This window comes from Cariama cristata, unplaced genomic scaffold (assembly GCF_000690535.1).
Source record: "Cariama cristata isolate BGI_N322 unplaced genomic scaffold, ASM69053v1 scaffold6565, whole genome shotgun sequence".
NCBI lineage: Eukaryota > Metazoa > Chordata > Aves > Cariamiformes > Cariamidae > Cariama > Cariama cristata.
In genome coordinates this window covers 88,550-110,167 of record NW_009615723.1, presented here as the reverse complement: position 1 = coordinate 110,167, position 21,618 = coordinate 88,550, and the positions used below count along the sequence as shown (strand labels likewise).

At 35.4% G+C, this 21,618-nt stretch overlaps 1 protein-coding gene across 1 annotated transcript in view; it reads left to right on the top strand.

Moving 5' to 3' along the window:
- The window catches only part of STAG2 (stromal antigen 2), a 43,198-nt gene that overhangs the window by 4,349 nt on the left and 17,231 nt on the right, over nucleotides 1–21,618 (top strand). Inside the window, 18 exon segments of the mRNA XM_009699918.1 lie at nucleotides 1,979–2,075; nucleotides 3,401–3,477; nucleotides 5,012–5,216; nucleotides 7,665–7,816; nucleotides 10,175–10,248; nucleotides 10,363–10,486; nucleotides 11,652–11,750; nucleotides 11,847–11,926; nucleotides 12,439–12,546; nucleotides 13,402–13,513; nucleotides 14,145–14,262; nucleotides 15,007–15,110; nucleotides 15,989–16,081; nucleotides 16,272–16,361; nucleotides 17,428–17,631; nucleotides 19,200–19,270; nucleotides 19,658–19,745; nucleotides 19,849–19,929. Of these exon segments, the coding sequence (XP_009698220.1) occupies nucleotides 1,979–2,075; nucleotides 3,401–3,477; nucleotides 5,012–5,216; nucleotides 7,665–7,816; nucleotides 10,175–10,248; nucleotides 10,363–10,486; nucleotides 11,652–11,750; nucleotides 11,847–11,926; nucleotides 12,439–12,546; nucleotides 13,402–13,513; nucleotides 14,145–14,262; nucleotides 15,007–15,110; nucleotides 15,989–16,081; nucleotides 16,272–16,361; nucleotides 17,428–17,631; nucleotides 19,200–19,270; nucleotides 19,658–19,745; nucleotides 19,849–19,929 (1,977 nt within the window).

Genomic DNA, 21,618 nt, shown 5'->3' with positions numbered 1-21,618 from the left:
TCATGTGACTCCTCAGCAGCCTCCAAGAAAGACTATCTTTGGGATTGAAAATGTAGAGTTTACAGCTTCTGTGATACACGTGCAGGAAGCCGGGGCTATATGCAGTCCTCTCAGGGTTTGCAGGCTCTTGCATTAGAGCTGGGAACCTTGAAGCCTGAATTCCCTGGCAGAATTTAGTTCAGACTTTTAAAAAAGAGCAGACTACTTTGATGTATTTGCACAGAGAAATTCTCGTACTTCCATCTTTTGTTTTGTTCTGTGGTATTTCAAAGCGGGTGGAAAAACTACACTTTTCTAACTGTTGCTGTGTGTGCTACATTTACAGCCAATTACCAGTGGTTGTATCTTCATGGTGTTTTAGCTGTTTCAAATGATACACAGCCAAAATATTTTGCTTTCCAAGAACAAAATGGACTTCTGCCAGGCCTGATTACTCTGTTGAATTAGGGAATTGATACCTGGGTAATAAAGTGAATCTTAGTAAATATTTTTTTTTTGTCAAAATTAAGGAAGCAAAAAAATCTCCAAATATTTCTAAAGTAAAGTCCACTTCAGCGCTTAGTGTAAAAAGTTTTCTCTGTGGCCCTTGGCACTTGCTTACCTGAAAAGATTTTGATAATAATTTTTACTTTATTTTAAATTCTGTTCCACACCTCCTTCTGAGTCAGTGTCTATTCTCTGGCAAAACCAGATGGTTCGTCCACTGAGAGAAAATGTTTTAAGGAACTGCTGTTTTGATGGAGGTTCTTCAAAAGAAATAAATTCTGAAAACAAGGCTGCTTAACTGAAATACCTGTCCCGTTCCTAGCATTATCCTGTTTTTGCACAGTGACCATCTTTATAAGCCTAATTTAAGGTGTTTCCTACATTATTTCACCCCTCCCCACAAATCAGTCAAATGAGTACTAGTTTGTAGGTTCTGCGCCTACCTGGAAGACTGACAGTTTCACTTTTGAGTTTTCCATTCTTTTTGTCTTACTGATGGAAGCTGTGCATCATACTGTAAACAGTCTTAAATTCAGGGAAGAGGTATGTAGCTGTATTTCTGTTCAGAAATTCTTCTGCATGGCAATATGTTTTATTTGCTGACAGCATTATTGCCTGTGAGAGTAAGCACTGAGAAGAGTACATACAGGAAGCATTAGAGATGCTGCGTAGTCCAGTTATCTCTTGGAAGTTGTGAACTATTCCATCATCTCACTTTATTTAGAATAACTCTAGATTTCAGGGCAGGGTATCAACATATTAAAAAAACTCAAAACTGAGAGCTTGATACTAAAGTGAGTCTCTTGTGCCTGTGTTAATAAATTAATTGTAAGATGTATGCTTTTATGAATTCTGCAGTAAACGATTCATACTATACACATGGATGGTGTAAACATAATTGAATGTAAATTCTGTTTTCTCAAAACCCCTATCACAGGTTTCCTGTTAATGTACTTCCCTTTAAGGATTTTTAGTAAAATATTCTTGTTTCTATTTGATTTAGTGAATACAGAGTAATGAACGTCCATGCAGTGTAGGGCTGTTCATCCTGTTATGGCTAGTGTGGAAGCACAGCTCATGAAAGGGGCCTATTTTTGAAGAGTATAGGGAATTGTAGCTGTTGGAACCGAACACCTAAATAGTATCTTTAGAGAACCATCACTAGGTGGGGGGGAAAACTTGCTTCTGTAAAATACACCAATTATTTTTTGCGTTCTTCCTCAACCAAAATTACTGTAGGACTATATGGTATTCCTGTGCTTTATGTTTAGGTGTCAGTTTCATACTTTTATATGTTTATAGAATAAAAGGAGTTCTTTTGTTGAAAACTGATACTATGGCAGTAAAGGATCATTCAACATTTTGTTCCATATTAATCAAAAAACCACAGACTTCAAGTTATTTATGGAAGGAACAAGAATGACTTTCTGGAAAGCACTTAAATAACACTGCCTTCAATTTATGAAAACCCTTTATATTTGTTTCCTTTCAGTCTGTAGTGGATGACTGGATAGAGTCATACAAACATGACAGAGATATAGCACTTCTTGATCTCATTAACTTCTTTATTCAGTGTTCAGGCTGCAAAGGTAAGGTATTGAAATGTTTATTCATCCATTTAAGTAATATTAGAGTATGAATCTCATTCTTTGCTTTTATACTACATATGTTGTAGGACTGCTCCATCCCTGTGGCTAGTTTACATTACTAGGTTCTTGTAGTTAAGCTATTATTTCTGAAGGTGGGAGCAGGAGGTTTAGAAATATTACATTATCTTTAAAAATGTAGAGTAAGCCTTTTGTATTCACACCAGAGAGAATGCAGTACTGGTACTTAACACTTCATCTTCCTCTGCTCCTGCTATTACTTCAGAAAACTATTTCCCTGTCTTAACATTGATAGTTCAGCTTGTTCAGTCTTGGAATTCTAGTTTGAATTTATTTATTTCTTCTCATTAAGTGTTTTAAGATTGTTTCATAGCCTTTGTAGAGATACTTGATTTAAAAGATATTATGGACAGCTTCATGGTAGCCTGTCTACAGTAAGATTGTATTTCCATATTTTGTTTTATTCTTTATTTTCTGTTTTTCTTTCTTCATTTCCATGTCCTCCATTCTTTTTCCCCATACCTCCTTTTGAAGAGGAGAAGGTAACTTGCCCTGCAGTGTCACTGCGCTTGATAGAGTAGGACTGGATGTAGTTTGTTCTGCTCAAGCATTTCTCTGTCCTGATAAACTTTTAACATGCATAAATTTCCAGAAAGCTAACAGCGTTCCTCAGAAGTTATGAATGCTTTCAAGAGCAGTGACCTTTTGATTATTGTTACCAGATAAACCTACAGAATCTTTTGATGCTTTCTGAGGTGATCCTTGTCATGAATTTTGCAGGATAGTTGCAGTAAACTTCAGGAGATTGGTTTGGTTTTTATATCACTATTCACACTCTAACAATTTGAGACTAAGACAAATATAAATTGCATGAAACCACTGTGTTTATTGAGGTGCAGAAGATAATAAGTAGCAGTAGAACTGTTCAGAATGGTCTTAGACCATTTAGAATCTTGAGTCCCGAAAGGTCACCTCAGATTAGTGTAGTCTCTTGGATGATGTAGTAGTCTGGCACAAATATCTTTGACTTCTGAATACGAGTGAATGAGTAAATTCTAGATGTGTGTGTACATACACACAAGCATACTTTAAAAAAAGCATAATAATAAAACCCATATATATAAAGTATTGGTGTCAAATGCTTGTTATACGCAGATGCTGAAATAAAATGTGTAACTTCTTAAATACGTGTATAATCTGTAGGTTAGCTGAAAAGCGATCATTTTTACATTGTAGCAGGAGGCATGTCATCTGCCATCTACCTCTTTCGTAATAGAAGTGCTAATAATCTAATTTCTAAATTGTAGGAGTTGTTACAGCAGAGATGTTCCGACATATGCAGAATTCTGAAATAATCCGAAAAATGACTGAAGAATTTGATGAGGTAATTTAGTGAAGTGCTGTATTGATAGTAATTTTTTTATTTTACCTGACCTAATCTTACTGGATCATCTTGCTACGGGTTTCTTTGAAGGGTAAGGTGAGCTGTAAAAATGAAAGGACTTTAATGAATGAAAATGTGGAACTCCCTGATTTCACTGAACTTGTAAGACTAGGAAGTAAAGCTTTGCATATATGTAACTTCCTTTATTAATGGTTTAAGAAATCAATATCGACTTTCAGTTTTTGAATAGTGGGAACTCCTACTACTGTGAGGCTGTGTGGGATGCCTCCCTTTTCCTGCTGTGTATGTAAGGCCTTTAAGTCGTCTTTACCTTTTAAAATGGGTGCTGAATTTATTTCTTTACATTCATTAATCTACGAATCGTGGGGATTTGAATTTGATTGTTCTCCAGTTGAAGACAAATGCTTTGCCTTTCTTGGGTGATTAAAACTTTTTTTTCCTTTAAATTGTCACTTTCTGTTCCACTCAGTGTTGGGGTAAATGAGATGTGGGTTTGTGTGGTGTTTTTGTTGGTTTTTTTCCTTTTGTGGGTTTATTTTTGAGCGGTATTCCTTTCACTCTCTGTTCCAAAGAATGTAAAGGTAGCTTTAAAACCTCCTCCTAAAATTTGTCTAATACAGAAATAATTTTGTGACCTCCTCCCCATCCAGAAAACATCGGTAGCTTTAACAGAGGGGAAAATGTAATATTTTTCTGTTTAAAAGGATTTTAATATTCCTTAGAACTACCTCAATGCATAAATAGATTTCATTACTATAAGGCAACATTGTATGAAACTTAGAAAGCTTCAGCTGGGACTGTTCAGGTTTTTTTTATCATAGCGTTATACTCACTTTCTTGTAACAGAATTCTAATGAACAGCTCGCAGATTTCTAATCCCTTTTCGTGGATACTTTCTTCTTTTTTGACCTGTAATGTTGTTTGGCCTCTTAAAGAAGCTGATCACAGAACACTGAAATAAATTATTCTCACTCCATCCCCTGTCATCTTACCATTATTTGTAAGGATTCCCAAATCAGGGGAGGAACACATATTTGTTGTATTCAAGGTGTTATAGTAGGTCATTTTATGACTTCAGGAACTTTCAGTCTGGTATGGAAGCATCTCCCTGTAAACTTTATTATGGTCCCGAACTGGGTGTTCCTAAAGATGTCAACTAACTGTTCACGTGATGGTTCTTTTGTTCTAGTGTAACCTGAAGCAGATTTGTAAGGGGTATGAAATTTTTTTTAAGGGAGTAGAACAGAAAGAGGAATTTAGTAGTTATTTCAGTATATCTGGTTATGTGCGGTTTTTATGGTAGGACTTGCAGAATGTTGTCTCTGCATATAACAAACCCAAGCTGCAAAGTAGATTCGTATTTGTGGAATCCTATTCTTCTGATGTATCATTTTTAATGGCGTTGGAGGTTTTGGCTTTAAAGTTGTACCCATCTCTTTTTAATCTTTTTGAAAATGTCTTAAAAGTTACTTTATTAAATGAGTTCACTGTTTCTCTTTTTGTTTTTTAATAGGATAGTGGAGATTATCCGCTAACTATGGCTGGTCCCCAGTGGAAGAAGTTCAAATCCAGTTTTTGTGAGTTTATTGGAGTACTCGTCCGACAATGTCAATATAGCATCATATATGATGAATATATGATGGATACTGTCATTTCACTGCTTACCGGGCTGTCAGACTCACAAGTCAGAGCATTTCGGCACACTAGCACACTGGCAGGTCAGTGAATTATATTTATCTGTGTATTACTTCCATTTTGTGTCTTGTGTTGCACAGAAAAGAATTGTTCTGGTTGAACTTGATACTCGACATTCAACTCGTGCTTCATTCGATGATACAGTTTTTGTCTAATGCAACTTGTTTTGGTACAGCTTCCTTATCTTGTCTTTACTTGTTTTTCATTACTGAAAAACACAGCATTATTTTAAAGCGTTCTCTACCAGCTGTGTATTACTTAATTTTTGTTAGCTTTAAGTTTAGTAGAAAAAGTATATAGAAGGAAACTTTTCAGTTGATTCTCCAAGTTTGTCTTTGGTCATAATAAGGGTGTAGCTATCTTTTTAACCTCAAATGTAGTTGAGCCTGTTTATGCTCTGCATTAAGTCAAACAGGAGTCATATTTTAGTTTGGATGCAATTTTTACTACGTATTTGTATTGTGCTGTATATTGAGGCCATGGCACAGTGTAACTGAAAGTAGCATTTCGATTCATTGCATTAGAAATAATTTTGAAGAATGCTTGATCCTTAAAACCATACAGAAATTTAGTGATTGTAATTGTCCTTTTTACGTTATTTTTTTTTCCCCAAATCTGTTAAATTATGAAGAAACCCCTAATGAGTTAAGTATGGAGTATTTTAAATACATACATCATCATATAGACAAAGGATAAGCTGCTTGAATAAGGAAGTCCTAAACCTGCGTTGATTAATGAAGAAGTGTCTCAGATGGCGTTGTGCAGCAGTCCACTTATATAAGGCTTACTATAGCAATTTCAGTCTGAACAAGGTGAATTTAGGCTACGTGAAACTGAGTTCTTGACACACTGAAAATAGTTATTGTTAGCTTCATTGGAGCTGGCCAGTTTACAGCTACCTCCAGTTCTGACTATCCTATCAGTTGTTCTATTTCATCGATCATCTCTCTTGAATATACATTAGCACCCTACGCATCAGGATGCTGCTGTGAGATTCCCAGTAGCCAAGGTATTTACTATGGAGAGAGGAACAAAACCTTTCTTTCAGGGAGAATGTACTGATTCTGCTGTTATCATCAATATGACTGTTGTACGATATGACTAATACAAATTTTAGTTCTTAAATGCAAGTTTTTACTGCTTCTTTTGAGTTGTGCCTGAATAAAAGTTGCAGAAGTTGCCCCGTTGCATGTTAATTTCTGTCACACAAAATAATTTTTATCAGTAGTCTATTTGCATTTGTTCACATTGGTAGTCGATTTTGTGTAATTACTTGTGCATTTTGTTGAGATTACAGTTTGTGTTCTTGAAGACTGTGTTTTATATGGGAATAGAGACAGCCAACAAAATTCTTGTATCCATATTTACTTAAAAGTTGCAGAAGTTGCCCCGTTGCATGTTAATTTCTGTCACACAAAATAATTTTTATCAGTAGTCTATTTGCATTTGTTCACATTGGTAGTCGATTTTGTGTAATTACTTGTGCATTTTGTTGAGATTACAGTTTGTGCTCTTGAAGACTGTGTTTTATATAGAGACAGCCAACAAAATTCTTGTATCTATATTTACTGTTATTTGTGGTAATTTTGGCTTCTATGATTAGCTCAGACTTGTTCTTTTCAACTTGATATCCTTGGAGATCAGTGTGTGACGATACTTTGATAGATCTGCATGTCTTTATGCCTTAGTCATCAACTTTATGCTAGTGATACACGCTTTACAATGTTCTGTGTATGCTCTGCCAATGCAAGTCCTTTCATGCTTTGTTGTTACAAAAGTTCATAAGAAAAACAAGTAAACTATTGACCACCTCCTGGTTTCTGGAATAGATATATTTGTCTGCATGCTTTCAGAAATAAAAGCATGCAAAAAATCCCACCCAAGTGTATTTTACATTTTGGTCAGCTCTCAGGTTTCTAATTGGGTGATGTACTTTCTCTGCTTCTTCAAATAAAGGAATCTTTAAAGAAAACTGCCCCTCATTAAAATTAAGTTGAGGGGAAAAGAATGGTGCGATATGGTGGTGCTGGCTGGCTAAGACATTTGCTCTTGAAAAGAGAAACTTCTTGCATGTTTAAGGTTGAATGATCTGGTAGTATGAGTCCACTAACTGATTCCAATAGTGGAATCCTTTTAGTATTTCCTGGGCTATGTTTGTCGAATCTTACATTCCACCTTCATTTTTTGGGAGAAGGACATCCTGTATCTCAATTCAACCGTAATGCTTGTAGTATTTAAAAAATTGACAAAGAAAAGAACAAAATGTCAGTATTTTATCTATTGTGTTGGTAAGTAATGAGGCAGTGCTTGGTAAAACACTGCTGAAGTTTGCATATCAAGAAATTTACAGTGAATATGTTTTCGTAAATACAGAAAAAATTGACAGGAGGAAGTGTCAATATTTTTGTTCATCAGTTTTCTTAGATTGGGTAAGCTTTTAAATAATCTGTATTTTTTTCACTTTTTTGTAGCCATGAAGCTGATGACTGCTTTAGTGAATGTTGCATTAAATCTTAGTATTAACATGGACAATACACAACGGCAGTATGAAGCAGAACGAAATAAAATAATTGGGAAACGAGCTAATGATAGGTTGGAACTCTTACTACAGAAAAGAAAGGAGGTTAGTGCAACTGTCTGTAGCTAGTGTGCCTTGAATGAGTGTTGATAAATGACAATAACCTTGTTCTGTAACTTACTTTTTTTTTTTTAAAGGTAATGGTTAGTCCCTCTGTTTCATTCTTTAAGTTGTTCACGTTTAACGTTTGAAAAACTTTGAAAGGTGCTTCTTGCCATCTGTCTAGTTTTCTGTAAAAAGAGATGAATGTAGACTCCTAAAAAATTTTCGGATTGTGCCCTCTTAGTGCAGTTAGCAAGAGAGACTGCAATCAGTAATAGATAATTTTTTTGTTGTATTTCTTGACTAGTTTCATAAACAGCGCTCAAATATGTAACAAAAATTATCATACATTGACTGGGTTTGGATTCTAGAGAAGAACCCCATGATCTTGGAGCAAAATGCTGCTTTTATGATGTCAATACCGATCTCAGCAGAAAGTGTCTTTAAAGGCTTTAGATAAGGTTTTTTCTTCTACAGAAAACACTATCAAAATTGAAAATGCAATCTACTTCTATTTTCTTTCTTTTGGTGTAAAAGGGACTTGCTGATTCATTGCTGACAGTGCTGTCTTGTTGCAAGCACTAATTCATTCAGGTTTAAGTTTTTGGTTTTTGGGCAACTGGGTTTTTGTTTTGGTGGGGTTTTTTTGTTTGTTAGGGGTTTTTTGTTTGTTCATTTTAGACATTAGAAATAACCTTCTCATGATCAAAGGAAACATCTCACCTTTGCTCTTCAACTTTTGTGCTGTTACCTGTTAACATTTTTAGTTTATCTGAATTGTCAAGAAAGTAACAGCTTTGTCTTCTGTTCATCTCGCAAAGATCTTGCAGTTTGAGACTGATGACTTCAACACCCATTAAATGTAGTTGCGCTAGGTGTGTGTGCAGGACAGTCCTGTCACACATAACACATAGATACACTGAAAAGGCAGTGATGTGAGACTCAAGACTCTTCCCAGTGTCAATCTCTCTTACGTATATTGGCTTTTAGGATTTCTTACCAGCTTTTCTAGTTTTGGTTTTGACTTTTTGATTTTCTGATTTTCTGTTTGTCTAGTACTAAATGAAAGTAGCCTTCGAAGTAACTTTCAGTTGTTTGTTCAATTTCAGGTTCTTTTGCTTTGATAACTCTGCTTTATCCAGTACTAAAATTCATTTTATTCATTGATTCTTTTGGCGTGTCTTTAGTTTTAATATTTTGAATTTTTTTTTTTTTACTCTTCATACTTCAGAGGCTGTTGTTAGATTTAGGCCCAGAACATGTTAATTATTTAGCTTTCATAGTCTTTTTCTTCTTCCTATATTTTCTTATAGTTTTCCCTTCTTCCATAAATTCCTAAATCTTGTGATGCTATGGAAATTGTTCTTGCTGTTTTTTTTAAACTTCTGTAGGAGGGGTCTTTTACATTTTGTAGCCATTCCCCTGCAGTGTGCCACCCTCCCCACCCCCTATCTGGGTCATATCTCTGGTGGTTTCTTGGTGGCATTTTGGAGGGAGTGTGTGTGAATGTTTTGTTTGTGTGGTTTGTTTTGGTTTTTTTTTTTTCCTTAATCTCATCCACCGAAATGTAGACTTTCTCAGTCTTTGACTATTCTCATTAGCATTATGTCAATTTGTCCTACCTTTATAGTTCAATCTGCAGATAGAACATGCTTATCTGCTGACAATATTTAGTTATTTTCAAATTTTTTAACTGACTTTCTTGTATTTTCAAAGCAAATTTTCTGTGTTTTAAAACACTACATGTATCACTTTGCAACTCATTTCCGTGTCTTGCACTTGTATTGTTACTCTGAAACTGAATTTGTCTGCTCTTTTATTTTTCAGCTCCATATTCTTAAATTAATTTTTTCTGTAATACCTTACTCAGTTTCTGCGTTTTTTTGGTTTTTTTTGCAAAGTTCTTCATCTGTATCTTGTCTCTTTAGATTGCAAATTCTCTAGCGTACAGAAAAGTGTAATGCAGTTCACATGGTTTGGATAATGTTGTAACCATGCGTGTCCATAAAAACATAGTAAGTGTATTAAAAATTGGGCTGAACATCAGGCTTAAAAAGTGACCAGAAAATTAAATCAAATTTTCTTATAAATAACTTGAGGAGCTTGCCGAAACCTAAGATGTCTTTGTTACAGTTTAAGAACAGTTTTTTAGTGGTCAGAATTACTAAAATTTGTATGGTGTGGTAGATAAAATTCCTTAAGCGATAGCATATTGTACTGTGGAACAGACTTGTGACTATTTCAGGAAAGCATTTAATGGCCACACTTGCAAATGTTAATTTAGTTTGTCTAGCATCAGCACCATCTGATCTGACTGTAAAAGTGCTGCTCACTGTATATGTGCTCTGTTCATTCTTTCAGCTTCAGGAAAATCAGGATGAAATAGAAAACATGATGAATGCAATATTTAAAGGTGTTTTTGTGCATAGATACCGGTAAGTTTCTCTTACTAAGTACTTTGCAGCTTCATTAATTTGTTTTGGAAGCTGGTGACAAGCTATTTCTAATTATTCAACTGTTTGATCGTATTGCACCACTTCTCTCCATAGAGATGCAATTGCTGAAATAAGAGCTATCTGTATTGAAGAGATTGGAATATGGATGAAGATGTACAGTGACGCCTTTCTCAATGACAGCTACTTAAAATATGTAGGCTGGACTATGCATGATAAGGTAAGCTTCATTGAGGAAAAGGAACAGGGTCATGAAGCGTAACTCCATGTGTTTGGTGGTTGACCTTGCCAGACTAGGTTCTGATCTCTTAACTGTTTTAATCAGTCACTGCTTTTCTTATCACTCAGAGGCACTGGTGTGTCAACATATGTATAAAATAGACTTGAATCTTTTGAATGGTTTTAGAGAGTTTTAAAGAACTGTTATTTGTAAGGAAATGGCAATTTCTATTTATTTATGACTGATACAGACTCTCTACTTTATAATACTTTTTAAAATTAATGCATTTCACATGGAATAATCCATTCTCATAGCCTAACAGTTTCTCTGTTTTACCAAATAAAACGTGTTATCATTCTCAGCTAGCTGTAAAAAGCATGGGAAAAGTCCCCTTCCGTGCTGATGAGTGCCTCAAACTGTTACTTACCAGCTACCAGGTAGAGATTATTCTCTGCTTGGAGTTGTCAACAGGTTCAGTTTACAAATTCTCCTGGATTCATTGTTGACTCAGCACATTGTCTCAGTTCTTGCACTGGAGACTTCAAGCTATCGAATTTGAAGTGAAATGAGTGAGGGATGCTCACTCATGCTATGCTGTTCATGGGTTCAGTATCAAAAAACAGTAACTTCTGGCAGTGGGGTGGTAAGAATCTGTGTGAAGTCAGTTGTCCTAGACTTTTGAAAAAAGTTTTTCTGTGTCTATGCCTTAAAACATGTTCTCTGCTAAAGCAGATTTTGTACTTCCAGAGGAATATTTCTGTTTGTATCTACTTGGTAATTCTGATCTAACGAGAGATGATCCTTAATGATATGGATGTTGGCAGGTTTAATTTAAGTGAAAGGAAACACTTAGAATTCTGCTCAGAGGTATCTTGAGCATTTAGAGTACATCTTTAAAGAATGAAACAATTGTATTTTGACTTGCAGTAGTACTAAATGCAGTAAGACATTGGGTTTTTTTTTTTGTTTTTTCTTTCATTGGCTTGTTACAAACAAGGACGTATTCTTATGTCATTAACATGATTATTGATAGTGTATCTTGACAATGTTTAATCTTTGTCTTTGAATTAATTCAGACTGCAAAAGAAACTTATCTGGTATGATTTTGAAGATCACATCTGTATGCTATACTTGACTTTTAATCCAGTTCTTAATTTTATTTTAGCAAGGGGAAGTAAGACTCAAATGCCTAACTGCTTTGCAAGGGCTTTACTATAATAAAGAGCTTAATTCCAAATTGGAACTCTTCACCAGTCGGTTCAAGGTTAGTGTGACTTCATATTTTTAAGTACATATGAATTTTTTTAAAGTTGTATTATACTTCTTTCCTTTTTGAAAATACTTTCTTTTGTGTTCTTAGGATAGAATTGTGTCTATGACTCTTGACAAAGAATATGATGTTGCAGTCCAAGCAATAAAATTACTCACTCTTGTTTTACAGTAAGTACATATATACCTCCTTACCTGACCTACAACAAATGTTAGAACTTGAAAGTATTTCTCATACCTGTGGGCGAGGAGGGCATAGAATTCAGATAATCCAAAGTTTAGAGAAATGTCTGTGCATCTGGCACTCAAACAAATGGAATTTTAAATGTAATCTAGCTTGATCCATGCTGTTACTTGTGAAGTAAGTGTAAAGACTAGAGACTGAGAATTCAGCCTCCCTCATTTGAAGCTGTCATGGAATATTTGAACTGAAGAAACATAGGATGTATTGAACATTACACAGTAGTCAAACTTCTGAGCGTAACCTTCTACTAAACGCTCATACTTTATTAGTAATTTTTGTTTAGGAAGACTTTGGAGCTGAGCTATCTTGTTTTGGGTTTTAGGGTGATAAATTGAAAGAAAGAGTTTAGATTCACCTTCATTTTCATCTCCCTCATTAGAGTTAATACTCTATTGACTCAGCTTTTTCTTTTTTTTTCTTTCCTTCTTCCCATCCCTAGGAGTAGTGAAGAAGTTCTGACTGCAGAAGACTGTGAAAACGTCTACCATCTGGTTTATTCAGCTCATCGGCCAGTAGCAGTTGCTGCAGGGGAATTTCTTTATAAAAAGTAAGACAGAGAAATTGTAGTTAGCTTCTTGTTCCTGGAGAGTTTAGTGTGTGCATTAATACTGATTCTCATTAGTTTTAATTAAAAGGAAGATCTGAATAGTGAAGTGACCTTAAGAAATAACTTACAGAAAATGTAACACTATTGTAGTTTTTGAACTGTGGTAGTTTTTCCTGAATGGGAAATAGAGAGTGATTTTGAAGACTGCACTTTAAAAGCTTGTACCTACAGGGAATATAATAAAAACATTCCTCTGTCTTTCCCATCCTTCCTGTGTTATGTGGAAAGGTCTGAAAATGCTCATGTAGTTTGGTAACTCAAACTTGTGCTTGCATCATAACGAGCATTTTTCCATTTCTGGTTCCTTCTGCTCCGCACCGCCCCCATTGGCTCATGTGACCATTTCATAAAGAATTTTTCTGTTTACAAAAAAAAAAGAGAGATTCAACACATATATCGGGTGTGCAGGGAAACAAAGTAGAGTTTCCATCTAATATATTTCAGATCTTCTTTTGATATTTCTTTGCTGCTTTAAAGTCTGGTGTGGGGAGGTTCAAAAAATGTAGTTTGCTAAAGAGGAGCATGGGACCTCAAGCGCCTGCAGTTATCACTGATGTTTGTAAAGTGTTTTGTTATAATTACACATTCCACTGGAAACAGTCAGTGAAATACCAACTCAGCATATATGAAGTTGTTCAAATGATCCTTGTCCCAAATTACTTCCTTTCAAAATAAAATGTGGAGCCAAGCAGCAAGGTGTTAAGAGTGTGTCTATAAAAAACAGTATCTTGATATGAATTGTCTGTGGCAAAGGCAACGAAGAAGAAACTTGTCCTGAAATAATTTTTCTTTTAGGCTTTTTAGCCGCAGAGATCCTGAAGATGATGGGATACTTAAAAGGAGGGGAAGACAAAGTCCGAATGCTAATCTTGTGAAGACATTAGTGTTTTTCTTTTTGGAAAGTGAAGTAAGTTGAGTTTCAGAGATATCCTTGGTTTTGTGGTGTATGTTTTGGTTTTTTTGGTTTTGTTTGGGTTTTGTTTTAAATTTTTTAAATTTAATTCATTGCTGTTTTTTTGCCAACTCATTGGTTAATAACCATGAATCTGTCCTGGTTTTCCTATTATTTGAGCAACCTGGTGATTGAAAGATGGTTTCGTGTGGTTGTGTTTATTTGAAGAATCTGTCCAATACAGAGTGTTGAGGCAGACTGTGAGCTATACTCTGACAAATATTCTTCTGTCATTCTTCATGCTAATAAGTAGGTGGAAAGAAATTGTGATTAAGGAGATTATAAGGGAGGAGGGGGAAAAAAACCACCAAAACAAACCCCCCCCCCGCCCCCGCCCCCCACTACTCCCTTCATCTACCAAGCTCTGACAGATGTAGCACTACTCTTTTGTAGCAGTTGCTGTGGATTCATCTTTTTAAGTTAATTGGAGAAGAGAGACTTCTCTTGAACCAGAGAGCTCACAGAATTTTCAGTGGTTTTTTTTGCCAGACAGGAACCAAGTGAGAAAAATACCCTGTATTATAGCAAGTTCTGTAATGAACTTCATTGCTGATAAAGAAAAATACTTAATCTATTCTCATTTTAGTTGCATGAGCATGCTGCTTATCTTGTGGACAGCATGTGGGACTGTGCAACAGACCTCTTGAAGGACTGGGAATGTATGAACAGTCTTCTGTTGGAGGAGCCTCTCAATGGAGAAGAACGTAAGAGATTTTTGTAGATCTTTCTTTATATTGCTATGCAGTTTCTGTTAGTCTTGATTTACAAGGAAGTAAGATGTTTACATTTATGAGTCCCCATATATTCTCTATTTTTACATGACTATAATAAATCACTAATACTAATTATAAAATGTGATGAAGAGTAGAAAGAGAACTTCTGGTGTGAAAGTGAGACACAGAATAATGGTGGGAAGAAAAGAGGGAGAAAAGAGAGGGAATAAGCATGTAGTGTCCAGTTGCCCTGTTGTTTCACAAGTTCACGCTGCACTTCTGGCATTAGAGAAACTAAGTTGCTTGTGAAACTGGTTCGTTTATTGAGTGTTAAAAGTAATCTATGGAAAAATACCATTATTGCTTTAAAAAGAGTAAAACCAAACAAAATCCCTGGCATAATTCTGTAATTCATAGGCCCTAGTAAATGGACCTCTGAAAAAGGAAAAGGAACTAAAATGATTATAAAACTTGGTATTTGTTCTCTCCTGTCCTATGACTCATCCAGTGATACTCCCTCAATTTTAAATATTTTCTTATGTTGTTTTATAAAGTGTTTATCTTGTCTATTCCCTTTGCCACCTCTACTCCTGGAAATGAGCTATTGGCCTAAATGCCTTTTTTTCTTTAAAAAAATAAATGTATCTTAAAAAAAAAATTAAAATTCGTAGATACTAATACTTGTGGAAGATGAAAAATCAAGCTGTGTATTAACATCTGTTCCTTAAATTTCAGCTTTAACGGATAGACAGGAAAGTGCACTGATTGAAATAATGCTTTGTACAATTCGGCAAGCAGCTGAATGTCATCCTCCTGTGGGAAGAGGAACAGGGAAAAGGGTATGGAGCCAAAAGCTACTGATCTAGAGATGTGGGAATGGCTATGCAGGGACAGGGTGGGAGGAAGGGAAAAGGTTGCAGGCTGTTGCTGCTGAAGGGACTGAATTCAGAAATTCAGCTTTGGTCTCCACAGCCTCCAGTATCTGACTACTCTGGTTAGTTCACTTTTTCTGGACTTTGGCACATGCTTAATACTGTTTGGACTACTGCATTTGTTTTTACTGTTAAAGGTAATACAAATTGATTTTGAAAGAAGTATTGGTTGGAAAGGAGAAAAAAAATCAATGTTTGGGAAAGCTAAAAAAAAAAGGTTTGATTTGAAAGAGCAAAATGAGGGAGGGGAATATACTTCATAGTGTCTTTGGAAGGAGGACAGTCCACCAGTTGGCTTTTCTCTGATTATATGGAGTTTAGGCAGCTCTCTTTTGCTGGGGCACTAAGCAGGGAAGGGAAATGCTTTCAAGATTAGTGTAGCTATTGGTAAGAAACCCGTTTAGGTACAGATTGAAAACTTGCATGAAGATCAGAATGATGTATGAATTGAGTAAATATCATCAAAAATCATAAGTAAACTGAAAGGCTTGCTGTTTTTTCATTGTCCAGGAAAGTAGTCTGATCATGGTATTTTGTTGCAGGGAAGGTAAACCTTTTGTTTTACATTGTTGCTTCTCTTTTCAAGATAATCTCAACAAGATTAGGTGTAACTTTGAATTTCATTGAGTGCTGAGTGTTTTTTTTAATGGGCTTTTTTTTTTTTTTCCATTGGTACTTCACAGTGATATTAGAAGGTCTGTGTATCTAATTGTCATTTCATTAATGATAATGAACTTTGCACCAGAACTTTTAGTTATAAAATCCTCACAATACCAATATTTTAGGTGCTGACAGCAAAGGAAAAGAAAACTCAGTTGGATGACAGGACAAAAATTACTGAACTTTTTGCAGTGGCACTTCCTCAGTTGCTAGCAAAGGTAGGTTTAATTCCATTTCTTGCTGATGGACTGTTGTTGAAATGTTAACAAGTATAGTGTCTGTAATTAACTGTATGGCTTGGACAAGTCTTTGTTTTTCTTATTAGTCTTTATTAATATTTGATTGATCTATAATGAATTGTGTTTCTCAGACTTTTTTCTTTAAATGTTTTCCTTGTCAATTCTACAGTATTCTGTAGATGCAGAAAAAGTCACCAACTTATTGCAGTTGCCACAGTACTTTGATTTGGAAATTTATACAACAGGGCGATTAGAAAAGGTAAGGTAATATTTAATAACACCTAACACAAAAGGAGAAAAATCAGAGTTTAGACTTAGTTACTGGAATTTCAGTCAGCATTGTAGGTGTGGTTTTTTGTGTAGTCAGACTGTATTTATCATAACACTTACTGAGAATGAGGCTTGGACTTCAGAGCTGTGACTGGCTGCTGCTCTTAGAGATACTGAAAGTCTGAATTTTCTAAGGTCTGTCTGGCGAGTTTTTAACAGAATCTTGCCAGTTAGATGAACTTTATGCAAGAGTATTTATTGTTGGGTTATGGTCATGTTTGAGGTATGCTACCTGATAGATAAAGCTTGTAGAAATAGCTTGATAAGTTTTCTTTTTCTGATCACTGAAACTGATAAACCAGAATCTTCATTGCATGAAAAAGGGGAAAACTGCCAGATCACAAATGATGTAGTTACTGCTCTCATTTTATCTGCTATGGTGATGAAGTTGATGTAAGCTATTCTCATCTCTGTTTTCTGCTTCTCAGATGCATTATTTTGTTGTATTGTGAAGCAAGTAGCTAGAATCATTAGGGTCAAAAAAGTAATAAAATGTTTAGTTGACAGCATAGCCTAGCAGTGGTAGAGCAGCAGTGAGCAACTCAGGTTGAGGGGAGGCATATGAGAACAGCTGAAGTTGGTTTCAGTGCTGACACTTGAGTGTTATGAATCTAAATCTTTAATTATACAGCTTTTAAGACCACCTATAAATGTTTCTGTGAGTGGGAGATAAATGCTTCTGTGTGGTTCAGTTGTCATTGCAAATTCAAGTGTTAGATAAAACCATACCAACAACAAATTTTTAATGACTTTTAAAAATGCATTGAATCTTTAGCCTTTGACAAGTTCCTACTTAATTTTTGCTAAATAGATTTTTAATTTACTCAGAAGCCTCACTGGCTTTCTGGAAGTGTTTTGTGTTCTGTATGGTAGTTACAAAAGAAATAAATTGAATTTATATTTTAAAATTCCTTAAGGTTTATTAAAAATACATACATGTATGTATGTATATGTGAATACTTTTTTTTTTTCGCCACGCCTCATCTTTCTTGTAGCATTTGGATGCCTTACTGCGACAAATCCGGGATATTGTGGAGAAGCACACAGATATAGATGTTTTGGAAGCCTGTTCAAAAACGTACCACGCTCTCTGTAATGAAGAATTCACAATCTTTAACAGGGTTGACATTGCAAGAAGTCAGTTAATAGATGAATTGGCAGACAAGTTTAATCGACTTCTTGAAGACTTCCTGCAAGAGGTATTTTAATGTGCAAGATCAACTTTTCCTGCCACTGTGAATATTTCCAGTATGCTTTTCTGCCTTCCTATGCAAGTCAGTGCGTTAGGGATGGGAACTTCGTCTGACTTTCAAAACTGTTAAGTCAAGCACAATAATACAACAGTATCATTGATGTGATTATGTGAACTCACATTGTTCTTTTATATTAGGACAGTGAGTCTTTAATTTTAATCTCCTTTTGACAAGTGTCTTTTGTGAATTTGAGGTAAGTTTCAGATAAACTATGAAACTATGTGAGCTTTTCACCGTTAGGTTTTGAAGCTCATGTTTTTGAGAGGTGTGTAACATTTTAATTCCACTAGGATTCTCCTCAGATGTACTAGTGTTGTTAGTCTTGTCTGTGATTGCATGTTGCTGTTGTTAAATATCAAAATCTCTAGAAAACACTCCCCCTCCCTTCCTGAATGTAAGCAGATGCAGTTAATAGCTTAAAAATCACTTTGTTCCCACACAGTGCTAATCTGAAGAGTGAGAATTTTGTGATACAGTATTTAACTTCACTATGTGGGATCTCTGACATTCAGACAAAACTTGTTTCTCCTCCTCCTCATCTGTGATAAGGAGCATGGGAAGTGTCTTTTTCAGGACTTCATTCTGCACACTTATCAGATGCCGACTTACTTTATCAAGCTTTGCTCCCGTTCCTCTTGCTTATTGGCCTGAACTAGGACTCCACTCTAGAAACCCTAGATATGTGGACTGTGTTTCCCCCTCTGGGGGGGGAGATGTGCAAAAAAAAAAAGAATGAGAGGTAAAGCAAGGAAATAAAATCTCAGGCAGTTGGCTTGAAGGAAAATGGCAAATACTCTGGTAGAAGTGTTGAAATCCATAGTGCTTTGGGTAAGGTTGTGCAACTACAGAACAGTAAAACACATTGGACTTGCGGTATCTCTGATACACTGAGGAGGAGTTTCTGTGACCTTAGATACTTTATCCTGTGTACTTAAATAGATACTTTTTGGACCCTTTTCTTTTTACTCCTTTTCTTTCTCCAAATGCAAGTTGATCAGAACTTGTGGGAAAATTAGAACAAAACACTTCCCTTACCTGTCTCAAAGACTTTTTTCTGTGATTAAAGTAAGATTGAGATACTGACCTGTGGCCCATCTAGTCCAGTATCTATTGTCTGACAGTGGCCTCTGCTGGATTCTTCGAAGAAAATTGAAGCACCTACATAATACATCGCATTCCACTGTCCTAGACTTTTTGGCTTTTTTTTCCTCTCCTTCGTCCTCCCTATACCCCTCCCCTATTTCTGCTTGTGCTGCTGACTATTTCTAAACATGAACTGCTACCTTCTTTCTCAAGGTCTTTAACTCTTCTAAAAACAAATGTCATTGATAAATAATTTGGATGTGGAGCACTTTCTTCCACCCTCCCTTGTTTATGTTGGGGGGGAGGGTGTATTTTGGGGTTTGGTGGGTTGCTTTTTGTTTTGTTTTGGTTTTTTTTTTAAATCTTCTGAAGTTCCCTAGTTTGCTTAGCATACATTGCTTGGGATATCTTACTATATGATTATTAAATAGGGGGAGGAACCTGATGAAGATGATGCATATCAAGTCTTGTCAACACTGAAGAGAATAACTGCTTTTCACAAGTAAGTAGGCTTCTGCAAACATCTGTCAGGGTTTGGGGGGGAAATTGTTTTTGTTTGGTTTTAATTTCTCTTAACTTTTTGATGCAACCTGGAGGGTTTTTTGTAGTGTGAATGAGAGTTGTGCAGAACATGACACATTTTGAATATATGAAGAAATATTTGCAAAACTGAAATCTTCAGGGGTTTTTTCCCCCCCTTTTTTTTTTATGTGTTGGTATTGGGGGTCTGTTTTGTTGGGGCTTGGGGCGGGTATCTGTGGTTTGGGTTCTATCTATCTATTTATTTATTTATTTTTTAGACTAGTTAAGCTTTTAGTAGTTGTTAACATCAAATTGCAGAAATGATGTTAGTTAAATTACATCTTTGCTTCATTTCTGATGCTTCCAGTGCTCATGACCTATCAAGATGGGACTTGTTTGGCTGCAACTACAAGTTATTGAAAACTGGCATTGAAAATGGAGACATGCCAGAACAGGTCTGTAGTTAAAATGTGTTCTTTAGGTACAACAATAAATAGCTTTTGTTTCAGTCTTTTATTGGCCTTTGTCATCTAATGAGTTTTTTCCTTTTGATTTCAGATTGTTATTCATGCACTGCAGTGTACGCATTATGTAATCCTTTGGCAGCTAGCAAAAATTACTGAAAGCAGTTCCACAAAGGTATGCCTTGTTCCAGTTGCATTAGTAAATAAACATTTGTACATACTTGCAGTGTCATCAAGTGGGAACTGTGATGGAATTAATTAAGACCTAAGAATTGTTTTTTTTAATACCGATATCTGCCTAAATCTGCTTTTCTAATAAGTTCTTCAGAATTCATAATTTTAGTAGTGGAATGCTTGACTTTTAAACCTAGTATTTCTCTAAATTGTTGTGGGTTTATTATTTAAATGTCAATATTATGTTTAATTTGACAGAATTTTTAAAGTACTTGTAGTAAGTAAATACAATATCTATTAGTCTGACACAGTAACAGTGCTAAGGAGGGGTAGAATACCAATTATAAAACACAGTCTAGTCTTTCCACTCTCAAGTAGTGGGTTTGAATTTGTTTACAAACTGAAGTATCAGTGACAAGTCAGTGAGATATAAGAATTTGCACCTTATTGTGGTATTCTTGTTGCTCAGTATGTTGCAATCCTACTTTGCTCTTCACCAGTCTTTTAAATGTGTTGTTAAATAAAGACATGAAAAGATTAAGTTAAATTTAAGACTTTCTCAGGGAATAGTAAGAGGGCCTGTTCTGGTTCTATGTATAGTAATCTTGAAGGGCAAAGCTCTGGCAAATGTCATCTTTCTAATTTCACTTCTTGCAAAATCCTGGAGGAAGGATTGAGGTTTCTTGGATCCACTGGACAGCATTGCTTGAAGAGGCTGATTAGGTGGTTTAAACTGCATCATGAAAGATGGTTTTTGAAAGGTTAGACAGTTTAGAATGGAGTTTGTAAGTGCTGAAGCATTTTGTTGATTTCTTTAGCTAAAAAAAAAAAGTTATAATCAAACATACCTTTTTTTTAAAGCCTTCTACAGTCCTGTAAGAAGGGTACGTTTTGTGCTCTTTCACTGGAAATTTATGGTGGAGGTGCACATTGTTATTGGAGTTACTGGTAACATATCCTTTATTTAGGTCAGAGATGAAATAAGTAGAGTCTTCAGGTTTTTTAAACACTTTGATTGCCTTGCTTATAATTAAGAAAAAGAAGTTGTAGGCATCTGTCATGATTTAGTAGGCAGAAAACAGAGAACTCACAACATTAATAATTTACAAATTACAATTTTTTGGTTATAATTAATACTTCATTATTACAATAAACTTAGTTTTAGGATGTATACATTTATTTTCTTTTTTCTTTATACTAGGATGTGGTAGTATGAGCTTCTGATAGAGGAGTGGAGAAACATGCTGTGTAACTTGTACTAATGGTTTTTATAACAGAGGACACCTTTGTGAGATCATGGTGTTTTTCCCTTTTTTTTTTTTTCCTTTTATTTCTATCATGTTAAGACTTCGTTAGTCCAATGAATAATTGTGGCCTTACTGATTCACTAATTACAGTCTGAAGGTGTGTTAAATAAATGTGAACTTCTTCAACACTGACTGGCTAGCTAGTTTACTATCTAGGTTTTAACGGCTTTTAACATTTTCAAAACCAAAAATATCAGATATGAAGTGGATACATAGATTGTTGAGAACCACTTATGTGAGTGAAGGATTTGGAGGCTTTGTCAGCTTATGCTATAAAGGGTAAAACAGCAGTCTGAGTTTTTTGTAATAGTAGTTAAAGCTTTATCACAAGCCTAATGGCAGAAGCTGAGCTAAATACTGAAAAGTTAGGTTAGAAATTAAGA